Raw genomic sequence first — 12,092 nt, forward strand, 5'->3', positions numbered from 1 at the left:
CACAGTTCAAACTTAGCTCCAAAGCCTGTGTTCTTATTAAATACTGAAGGAGTCAAATTTATTCTCAGTTTAGAGGAATATTATTGGTAGGTGCTAACATAAAAAAGTCTTGTTAAACCTTAGATAAAGTTATTCCGTACACACATCAATTCCTACTCTAACTTACTGTATTAGTTTCCTAGGGCTTCCATAAGTACCACAAATCAGATGGCTCCCCATGAGACCTCTGGGAGAGAATCCTTTCATGCCTGTACCTAGATTTGGGTGGTTTGCTGGCAATCTTTGGTCTTCCTTAGCTTGCAGCTGCATAACTTGAATCTCTGCCTTTGTCATCACATGACATTATCCCTGTGTGTCTCTGTCCTCACATGGCTGTCTTCTTATAAGGACGCCAGTCATATTGGATTAGGGGCCCACCTTACTCCAGTATGACCTCATCTGAAGTTAACTAATTATATCTGCAATGCCCCTATTTCCACATAAGGTTACATTCTGAGGTATTGGAGTTGGGACTTCAACATATCTTTTTCGAGAGAACATAATTCAACTGATAATACCTACCAATCCAACTTTTCACATAATGGCCGTCTCCTCCTTCACCCTCCACCACAACATGCATGTGCACACACACATCCATACGTACAAATATTTTGAGGCTCTCTTTAGACTGATCGCTTGTTTGGTTGGTGATGGGTATATGGAAATCAGTCTGGACATACTCAGTGCTTTCCTTTCCTTAAGCATGGAGAGAAAATGTCCCTGTTTATTCATCTCTGATAGAATGTTTATCTGCTAGATAATTTTTACTCACGTTTGTGGCACAATGTTTACCTAATTCTTGGTTGCAAGTGACAGATACCCATCTCAAACTCACTTAAATGAAAAAGAGGGACAAGTATATATAACCCAGACTCAGAAAGGAACAGGTAGGGCTGGCCTCTGGGCCAGTTGGTTTCATGGACTCAGACAACATCAGGAGACTTGCTGTCTTTGTCTCAGCCTTGCAGTGTCTCTCTCTATCTCCTCCTCTTTCTCTCTCCCTCTCTCTCCTTTGTTTCTCCCTTTTTCTTTGTGTCTTTATCTCTCTCCATCTATAATGTTGCTCTTAGACTCCAATTAAATAAATTCCTGCCTGTGCATTGCCGTTAGTCTCAGGGTTCATATATATTCTGGGGGATAAAGCAGCCGACCTCCTGGGATGTAATTTAAAGCTTCTGATGAAAGAAAACTTTCCCTCCCAACTTCATCATCAAAAATCCTAGGGAAGGACTCTGATTTGCTCAGTTTGAGTAATATGATCACCTCTACAGCTAATCCCACCAGAAATATATGAAATAGCAGTTTTCCCAAAAGAAGTCATGGTTGGGGGAGGGGCTGTTAACAGAAATGGGGAAAAAACTGCTGGTACAGAACAATAGATATCCATTATAATCATCTTACATATAATCTGTTTTAACTAATTTCCATATTGCAGTAGTTTGATAGTTGAACCATTAATTTGTAAAATGCATTTTGAGAGTCTGACTCCTTTAAGAGTCACAAATATCTAACTTTTGATTCTGAAGAATGAAATAGTTGAACAAAGATATCAGTGTCCATGTTAAAAAATGCTTATGAGCATACTTTATCTTGTAATGGAAACATTTAACGTGTTGCCTAATATAGACACACAAGGTGAGTAATAACTGAATACTAGGCATATAGTAAATAAGAAAACCAACTATCCCTGTATTTACCACTTAAATTAGCTGATTTTACTACCATTTTTGAGAAAATAGAAGCAATAAGACAGAATTCTTTATTTCTCACCAACAAATCTACCAACTACCTGCATCGGTACTCATATTCATTCTGCTTTCCCTTCTGTTACTATGAATGGATGCCCTTGTTCCATTAAAGTTCGTTCTTTTTTCATTCCTACCATTGTCCCCTTCTCCTGCATTATCAATTTCACCTCCTTTACTTGATCGTTTCTGTCAGCATACAAGCATGTTTTAGTATCACCTATCTTAAAAATGCCTCCCATGACCGTATTCCCCTCTCTAGCTAACATCCCATTTCTTAACTTCTTTCTAAAGCGAAACATGTTGAAAGTGTGTCTGTAGTCAGAGACTAGAGTAACCCATTTCCTCAATTCTTATTCTTTCTTCAACTCACTCTATTTGGACTTCCATCCTTAAAGTTCTACAGGATTGCTCTTGTTAAGGTTAATAATGTCTGCTTTCTACTGGCCCGGTGGCGCAAGCGGTTAAGTGTGTGCTCCACGGCGGTGGCCCGGGGTTCGCTGGTTTGGATCCCCGGCGCGCACCGACACACTGCTTGTCAAGCCATGCTGTGGCGGCGTCCCATATAAAGTAGAGGAAGATGGGCATGGATGTTAGCCCAGGGCCAGTCTTCCTCAGCAAAAAGAGGATTGGCAGATGTTAGCTCAGGGCAGATCTTCCTCACACACACACAAAAATAATAATAATAATGTCTGCTTCCATATTGCTATATCCAACAGCAACTTCTGTGCTTTTGTCTTACTTGATTTCTCAACAAAGTTATCCCTTCTTCCTTCTTTAAACACTCTGCACTTTCTTCTCTTATTATGTTTCTTCTTTCATTCCTCAACCCTTTTAGGCTGTTCCTTCTCACTTTCCTTTACTGGTGGCTTCTCTGCGTGTCTTCTAAATGTGGACTATTCTTCCTTCCACTGCAGTCTTGCCCTGGTTCCCCTTCTCTCATTATTATCCACTCTCTCTCTAGAGTATATAATGCAGTCCCTGGCTTTAAATGTCATCTGTAAATTAGTGATTCTTTTATCTCTTATTTCTAGCCCTGACCTCTTCCTGCAATTCTAGACTTCTATATCCAAATGGATATTTGATGTTTTCATATGAATGTCATATCACAAATTTAACATGACCAATACAGAACTTTTGATTTCTCTATACTAGCTTCCACTCAGTTGCTCAAACCAAAACTCCAATAGTAATCTTTTCTCCCTTTTCTCTACTTTCTATACCCCAGTCTACCAGCAAGTCCTTTTGACTTCAACTCTAAAATTCACTCTGAATTCATTTCCTGTGTGTCATTACTACCAACCTAATGCAAACTATCATCATCTCTCACCTCAATTACTGCCATAGCTTTGGCTCTATCTTCAGAATGTATCCAGAATCCAATCACTTCTCACACCTCCATGACCATCTACCACTTTGTTGAAGCCACTGCCATATGAGCATTGTTACCATTCAAGCTTCTTTTCTTTCCCACTTCCAGTTTATTCTCAACGTAGCAACCAGAGTGCCTTTTGAAATATAAGTTAGATTATGTCATGCCTCTGTTCAAACTCTTCTGATGGCATCTCGTCTTTTGGAGTCCTTACAATGTCTTCCTGGGTCTTACCTCCTCTTGTCCTTTGCTTCCCCTCAGATCTCATATCCTACCACTCTCACCCTTGCTCAGTCTTTTCCAACCATAATAGCCTTTGTCCTCTCCTTCTAGTGCTCCAAGTGTGTTTCTGCAATCTCAAGACTTTTACACTTGCTGTTCCTTCTTCCAAGAGAGCTCCACCCCCTGTTATCTCCCCCACTTCTCTGCTCAAATGTCATCTTTTCAGTGAAGATTTCCTTGAGCACTCTAGATAAAATAACATACTCACTTTTTCCTCTGCTCTCCATATCCTCCTTACCTTGTTTATTTTCCCCTGTAACTATTATCACCATAGTGATATGGTGATAATATCACCATATTATCACCCTGACATATTATTATTAATTTGTTTATTAATTGTCTGTCCCCTAGCTAATATGTAAGGCACATGAGGGCAGAAATTTTGTTTTGTTCATGGTTGTAGTCCAATGCTTTAAACAGCTTCTAGAACATAGAAGCATTGTAATGTCTGTTAAATCAATGACTACCTTCCTAATTGGTCTCCCTACTTCAGTTCTTGCTTCCTCTCCCATTAATTCTTTCCAGAAAGCTGTGTAATCTTTTAAAAACTTAAACCAAATCGTCTCTCTTCTTTTTGCATAAAGTCTCCAAAATATTTTCAAAACACTTAGAATTAAATCCAGATTCCTTATATGAGCTTACAAGGCCCCACAGTCTGGCGCCCACTTACTTCTCTGACCTCATCTTGTACCCCTCTTGCTTGTCCCCTATGTATTAGTGGGCAAATGAGCCTTAAGACCTTGTACTGTTTGCTCTGTGTTTTTCCTCCTCTTTTTTTTTTTTTTTCCCCTGGATGGCTCCATCTGTATCATTCAGATGTTGATTTAAAATGCTGCACTTTAGAGAGGTCTTTCTGGGCCATCTAATCAGTACCAACACATCAACCTATTTTAATTCTCCACATTGTACTTAACACTATCTGATATATTTCTAGCTTATCTATATATTTATTGTCTATTTCTGTAACTTGATACAAGTTTAAGTAAAATGAGGCAAATTTCAGAGAGGTTCTTAAGCGTCTCTTCTTTCATTTGGTTTAAAATATGCTGTTTGTACCACATTGCACATGACCTTTCTTATTGACTTTGTAGTTTTTGACCCTCTACCATTCTTTGGAATACTTCTGTTGTGATACTGTGTCATCTCCAGGTTAAATGACATTTAAGGCTTAATGGCGTTTAAGGTTTAAAGTAAAAACCTCCTGATATTCATATATTCTATGAAAGTTCTATATTCTTGGAAAGTTTAAGGTACTTCTAAAACCATATTCTATGTATTTCTAATACATAGAATGGCTGGTGTATGGCTGGATGACTTTGTATTTGGTCAAGTGCTTTTATTAATACAGATTTTAGATAAAACTGGAGTTGTTATTGTATGAATAAGTTGTAAAAATTCAACTTGCTGGAGGAGCCGGCCCGGAGGTGCAGCAGTTAAGGTCGTGCACTCCGCTTTGGTGGCCTCAGGGTTCGCTGGTTTGGATCCTGGATGTGGACCTACTCACTGTTCATCAAGCCACGCTGAGGTGGCGTCCCACATAGAAGAACTAGAAGGACCTACAACTAGGATATACAACTGTGTACTGGGGCTTTGGGGAGGAAAAAAAAATTCAACTTGCTGGAGAATGACAAGAACTTAACTCTTTTTAATCAAATTTTAGAGATTTGATTTCAAATGTAATTTCTTGAGCATCATTCATATGGAGAGATTTTTATTAAATTTTAGCAATCCTTTTTATAATCTATAAGCTTAAAAATAGGAACTTATAAAGATGTGTTTATAAAAGTAGTTTCAATTTGAGGATTTAAGTTTTGAGCAATCCTCAAAACTTTTAGGAATGCCTTTTTTTTTTTAGTGAGGAAGATTGTCCCTGAGCTAACATCTGTTGCCAATCTTCCTCTTTTTGCTTGGAGAAGATTGTCCCTGAGCTAACATCTCTGCCAGTCTTCCTCTATTTTTTTGTATATGGGATGCCACCACAGCGTGGCTTGTTGATTGGTGTGTAGGTCCGTACCCGGGATCTGAACTCACGAACCCCAGGCTGCCGAAATGGAGCACGCAGACTTAAGCACTACGCACTGGGCCCGCACCAAGAATGCCATTTTAATATAATCCTACAAACCAAGCCTTATGTATTGGCAAAATCTATGTTACTTTTTAAAATAGCAGTTACCAGGGCCGGCCCCGTGGCTTAGCGGTTAAGTGCACACGCTCCGCTACTGGCGGCCCGGGTTCGGATCCCGGGCTCACACTGACGCACCGCTTATCCGGCCATGCTGAGGCCGCGTCCCACATATGGCAACTAGAAGGATGTACAACTATGACATACAACTATCTACTGGGGGCTTTGGGGGAAAAGAAAAAAAAAAAGGAGGAGGATTGGCAATAGATGTTAGCTCAGAGCCGGCCTCCCTCAGCAAAAAGAGGAGGATTCAGCAGGATGTTAGCTCAGGGCTGATCTCCCTCACAAATAAATAAATAAATAAATAGCAGTTACCAGGTGCAAATATTCTGACTTCTGTAATTCTGATTTAATTTTGACTTTTTTTAATTAACTATTCTGAGCAAGATATTAAGCTGTGTGTATTGAGATACTATAAGATGTTGTTTCCAGAAGATGCTGCAAAAGCTACAGGAACTGATAACTTCTCAGAGATTCTCCATCAAAAAGTCTTTTTGAACCTTTCAACTTTCCTAGTTTTGTAATCCTCTGCTTCTCTTATCCCGTCCTATGCACCTTGCTTCCATAGCTCAATCTGTCTTGTGAAGTCTGTGTCTAAGAGAAAAGGAAAGACATAAGAAAATGTGTATTAATTTTCTATTGCTTCTGTAACAAATTGCCACAAATTAGCAGCTTAAAACAGCATCCATTTGTTATCTTACCGTTCTGTAGGTCTGAAGTCTGGTGGGCTCACCTGATTTCTCTGCTTCTGGTTGCACAAGGCTAAATCCAGGTGTTGGCCATTTGGGCTCTTACTGGAAGGCTCTAGGAAGCATCCATTTCCAAACTCATTCAGGTTCCTCACAGAATTCAGCTCCATGCAGTTGTAGGCTTGAGGTCCCCATTTTTTTCTGTTGTTTGGAGTCCTACTCAGCTTTTAGAAGCCACTCACATTCTTTGGTTTGTTGCCTCCTTCTTCCGTCTTTAAGCCAGCAGTGGTGGATTGATTTCTTCTCACGCTTCACTTCTCTCTGATTTCCTTCTTTGCCTCATCTTTCCTGCTTCTGTTTCCTGCTGCATCTCTTTGACTTGAGTTGGAGAAATTTTTCTGCTTTTAAGGGCTCAAGTGATTAAATTGGCCCACGTTGATAATCCAGGATGGTCTTATTTTAAGGTTCATAACCTTAGTTACATCTGCAAAGTCCCTTCACAGCAGTACCCAGGTTAGTGTTTGAATAACCAAAGGATAGGAATCTTGAAATGGATATCTTTAGAATTATGCCTATCACAAAATGTTTGATTTTTTTTTGTTTGTTCGCAGGCTTGAGTATTATTCCATTTTTAAAGAGTATTTCCCCAGTTAGTTGGTTGATGGGTATTAGGTTAGATAGTGGTTGTTGATCTTCCTTCTTTTTATTGATGTTTGTGGTGTATTTTTAGAGTTGTCTTTGTTTTCTAACAAGGGAAGAGTAATTTTATACACTTGATGCTTATCAGTCTCTTTGTTAGGGAGGATGAGATGAATGAGGAAGAAAAATCTATTATACTTACCACCTATAATAGTTTGATATTAAATTTGCTACTTTCTTTGCTCACTTAGGTACCTTAAAAGTGCAGGAGTGATATTTTTTCCTTTTTAAACTGCAAATTATTTCTTTTTATTATCTCAGTATTTTATCTGATTAAAATAAAATACAATAAAGGTTTAAATTATTTCTTTGACTTATTTTTATTTCTTTTTTTCTTTTGAAAGAAATGATATATTTTGAACATGTGTGGTCAAATATAAGATCCCAGCGATTTGCAAGTCGTCCTACACTATGATAATTCAAAATGCAGTGAACATTTTTGGCTCTTTAATTTTATTGAGTAGTTTTGAATAATTCACACTGACAGTTCTAATGGTATTATGAGTCAAAATTACTTGGGTTAATAAAATCAATGATTATTTATATATAGTCTCAGTTCACTTAAAAGGCAATGGGGATTTTATTAGAGTTTTGTGGGCAGAATGACTAATATGGAATTCCAAGTAACATAAATGTCACCTATGTTATCTTAAATAGTATGATATTTTTCATGATTTTTTTCTCTAATCCCAAATGTTCCAGTACTTTGAAATATTGTATAAAATGAGTTAATGAACATCTGTTTATCTTCTATGGAATTTTAACTTTAGAAGTAATAATTGAATTTATGCTAGGCTCTGGATATAAAATGGTGAACAAACCAGCTGTGATTCCTACCCTCATGCCATTTACGGTCTATAATTGTTAAGTTAATAACTGATATGGTAATCTGCATTTTAACTTTTTTAAGACAGTTTCTATTATTGGCCTCTATTTTCCAAGTAAAACACGTTTCAGTCAGTAGTCATTTTATATGAAAATATCTTTATATTTATTTTGACATGTTTTTATCACAAAATACATCTAATCAGAGGTCTATGAAAAGATGGAGGAATAAAAAGAAAAGAAATACTCGTTATTTCATCATTCCATCGTTATCTGGTAACAAAGAGATAATCATTGTTAATGTTTATATGCCTACCTTTCTATTTTTTATAGGCATGGAGATGTGTATACATTGCAACATGGAATCATACTATCTATCCTGTTGAGTAATCTGCTTTTCAGTAAATTATCTTTTACCTCACCATTTTTGTAACTTCAATTTCAGTATATGGCTATCAGAAATTATGCAGAGACTCCTTAATGTCTTTCTCTCAGTTTTTAACTAATACCAACAGATACAATGAAAGTCCTTGTACATGCTTCTGTGTTCATTATCCTGAATTATTTCTCTCTTTTTTTTTTTTTTGCTGAGGAAGATTTGCCCTGAGCTAACATCCACACCAGTCTTCCTCTGTTTTGTTTGTGGGTCGCCCCCACAGCATGGCTGACAAGTGGTATAGGTCCGCACCCAGAATCCGAACCCGTGAACCCCGGCCGCCAAAGCGGAGCACACCGAACTTAACCACTAGGCAACGGGGCTGGCCCGTGACTTATTTCTTGAATTATCATAGTTTAAATTACTGAGTCAAATGCCATGTGCATTTTTAAGACTTTTGATGCATTTTATCATATCAGACAGTACAGTTAGTTGCCCTAGAATGTTTATTGAGCTTATGAATAAATGAATGAAAATATTTTTTATTACATTGCCACAAGTACATAAGAATTCTTTTCTATTAGGTCTTAAAGCAGGATGATTGTTAGCAATTTAAATTCAGTTAAAAATAAAATTCATAAAATATACCTCTAGAAGCAATTCATCAATTTTAAGTGGCTGTTGGAGTAAATTTCCCCTGATATTAAGAATATTTCTGTCTTTGAAATTCTTATGATCATTATGGGTTGCTGTTGTGAAAAATAGAGGGGGGTGGTTCGGCTGTGAAATTTATCTTTTCAAGATGGTCATCTAGAAATTCATTTTTGGCCCATCTTGATGGGATTGAAATCATACTTTAAAGTGTTTGCTACAGAAATCCTTAAGAATTTCTTTTTCCTGCCATTTTAGAATTTCTAAGGTGCAATTTTGTCTGTTCGTTTTTGCTTTTGAGGATATAGGGGAGCCCTTCTTGCTTCTGTAGTCATTCTATTACATTCTACTAATCTTCTATTTTTAAACTCTTGTGTCATACTCTTCATTTTAGCTCAATTCAAACAAGTATGTTTTTGAATATTAATTGAAGTGGGTCATCTTTAGCTTGGCTTTTACTAAATACATTTATAATAGAAACATTCAAATTTTAGAAGAAGAGACTTAAATATAATAGCAAAATTATAATTTCTTGTCTGTATAGGACTTTATAGTTAGTGAAGACCTTCAGAGTAGAAAAAAGCACAGATGAATTGTGTTGAATATAGTTAGCAATTAGCAGCTGGGTGGCCTTTGGCAAGACATTAAGTTTCTTTGAGTATTAATTTCCTTATACGTAAAATAAACTACCTGGTATAATGCTTAGCATAGAGTAGGTGATGAATAAATGGAATCTATTTTTATTATTATATCTTATTTTATCCCCAAAAGACTTATGGATTGTTGCATCCCTCTTTTACAATTGAGGAAACTGAGGCACAGTGCATTTCAGTGATTTGCGTAGAGTCCCTCAGCTAACAAATGTAAATTGAGAGCTGTATATTTCCATCTCCAAACTAAGCATTATTTTCATTATATACCACTTTTTGTCTCTTAATTCATGGACATAAGAAATAACTCTTTATTGTATATCATGACAGTGAAATAGTTTGCCAGATCATGTAGATGTCTGATTCCCTATATGCATGGCACAGAGTAGGCACTCAGTTATCATATGAATAAATGAAAGGTTGTATAGATGGATGGTTGGGTTCAGTCTTCTTTTATAGAGAGAGAATTGTATATCAAGACTACAGTACTGATTGTATGTTTTTTATCTGCTAAATGTGATCATTAGAATACCTACCTCTTAGCGATGTTGTAATGATTAAATGATAGCATAGATGGAAAGCATTTAGAAAAATGCCTGGCACCTTAAGCATTCAGTGAATATTAGTTATTACTAGTATGTGAATGATTTTAGAGTGAGAAAACTTTAATATGTGTGGGATTGTAATTCACCTAGTTATTCTCTATTGTATATCATGCAGTTAGTTTTAATAGAATTTTTCTGATTCATGTTGCTTTTTAATTTCTTTAATACATCTTTTAGGACTGAAAGAGTTGTCCCCACTTCCTCTAAATCTCAAACGTTTGTACAAAGAGACACTAGAAATTGAACCCATCTTGATAATAATTTCCCCGGGTGCTGATCCTTCTCAGGAACTTCAAGAACTTGCGAATGCTGAGAGAGGAGGAGAGTGTTATCACCAGGTCAGTACGTGTTACCCTGCTGTTTTCGCTGCAGCTGTTGCTCTTCCTGCCATACTTGATCCTATCAGTGACACAGACATTTTTTATTGTGGTAGGCCGAGTAATGTCTCCCCAGAGTGTCCACTTCCTGATCCCAGAACCTGTGAATTTGTTACCTTACATGGCAATAGGAACTGGGCAGATGCACTAAGTTAAGCATCTTGAGATGGAGAGGTTATCCTGGATTATCCAGGTGGGCCCAACATAACCACAAGGGTCCTTGTAAGAGGGAGGCAGCAGAGGCAGTGAAGAAAGGAGATGTGATGATGGAAGCAGAGGTGAGGGAGGTGAGAAGGTGCTATGTTGTTGGTTTTGAAGATGGAGGAAGGGCCCACAAGCAGAGAAATGTAAGTGGCTTCTAGAAGCTAGAACAGGCAAAGGAAGGATTCTCTCCCAGAGTCTCCAAAAAGAGCACAGCCCTGTAGTACCACCTTTTTTTTTCAAACCCAGACACCTTGGTTTTAGACCAGTGAGACTTCTAGCCTCCAGAAGTCTAAGGTAAAATAGCAGTAATAGGATATTAATATGTTTGCTTACATTTTGAGAATAACTTTAAAAAGTTTACATAGATGCTTTTATAATAAATCATAGCAATATTTACCTGCAAAAACTGAAAGAAATACATAAATTTTTGAGTAAAATTTATCTAATACAATACTATTGTTTCCTGAGGTAAATTGAGGAGCTTTCGTTTGTTCAGAATACCTCCTGTTTTCAATTCAGTTTCCATGCAAGTTTGAAAATTGAATAATTTACCCTCAATTTTTGACAAGTGAATAAATCAGCCTTTTCCATTTGAAAAATAATTAATAATGATTAAAAAAGCAAATACTTCACAGAAACCGAAAATGGAAAAGTAAGACTGTTACCAGGAACATGAATAGAAGATTGCAAGATAAGCAGAGTGTTAGGCTCAGTTGTGCAGGTTTTGCACTAACTCTAGGGAGCCTCATTCAGTCCTAGTCATGGTGTATTACTATCTTCATTGGGACAATATTCAATTGTCAATGAGCTGTCTTAAGGAAAGGGAGTCCTTTTCTACAGGTTGTATCTGTTAACAGTGATTTTGACAGCAAGATAAAACTATTTACATTCACAGTAGGTTTGACTATTTAAACTTCTGGAGTTTTGTGTACTGAACTTGAAAAATTGTTTAATATAGTAAAACCTTTAAATATGGATGTATTTATTCATAATTCTCCTGTTATTTTAAAATGTTGCTATGCTGAATATATATGCTAAGGATAATAATATGTTCTTAGTGCAAAAAATTAAGTTTTAATTTGAGAAAATGTGGTGTGATTTTTTGGGGGCGGGGGGAGGAGCTAACCATCTCCTTGACATTTTCCTGTTGTGCTTTTTAAAATTTTTTTTTCTTTTCTTATAGTAAATATTTTCTTCTAAGGTTTTGTGAACATGTAAGCTGTTTTCACACAATTTATGCTTTATGGAAGATTTTGAGCAACATATTTATTCTTTTTTCCTCTGATTCTGTTGTACGTGCCTTCATTTTTTTTTTTTTTCCATTTTAATAATAGCAAACTAAGATGTACATCGAAACAATTCAGCCAGTATTTGTTTCCTCCCTCCTGTTTGCTTA

At 36.8% G+C, this 12,092-nt stretch overlaps 1 protein-coding gene across 2 annotated transcripts in view; it reads left to right on the forward strand.

Moving 5' to 3' along the window:
- DYNC2H1 (dynein cytoplasmic 2 heavy chain 1) overlaps nt 1-12,092 on the forward strand; it is a 293,258-nt gene that overhangs the window by 151,436 nt on the left and 129,730 nt on the right. For both annotated transcript variants that reach the window (XM_087433636.1, XM_004427391.3), the window contains exon 76: nt 10,293-10,453. In XM_087433636.1, the coding sequence (XP_087289762.1) occupies nt 10,293-10,453 (161 nt within the window). The remainder of the gene's footprint in view (nt 1-10,292; nt 10,454-12,092) is intronic.

Source organism: Ceratotherium simum, chromosome 7, assembly GCF_057802395.1.
Source record: "Ceratotherium simum simum isolate JZ-2026a chromosome 7, ASM5780239v1, whole genome shotgun sequence".
Taxonomy (NCBI): domain Eukaryota; kingdom Metazoa; phylum Chordata; class Mammalia; order Perissodactyla; family Rhinocerotidae; genus Ceratotherium; species Ceratotherium simum.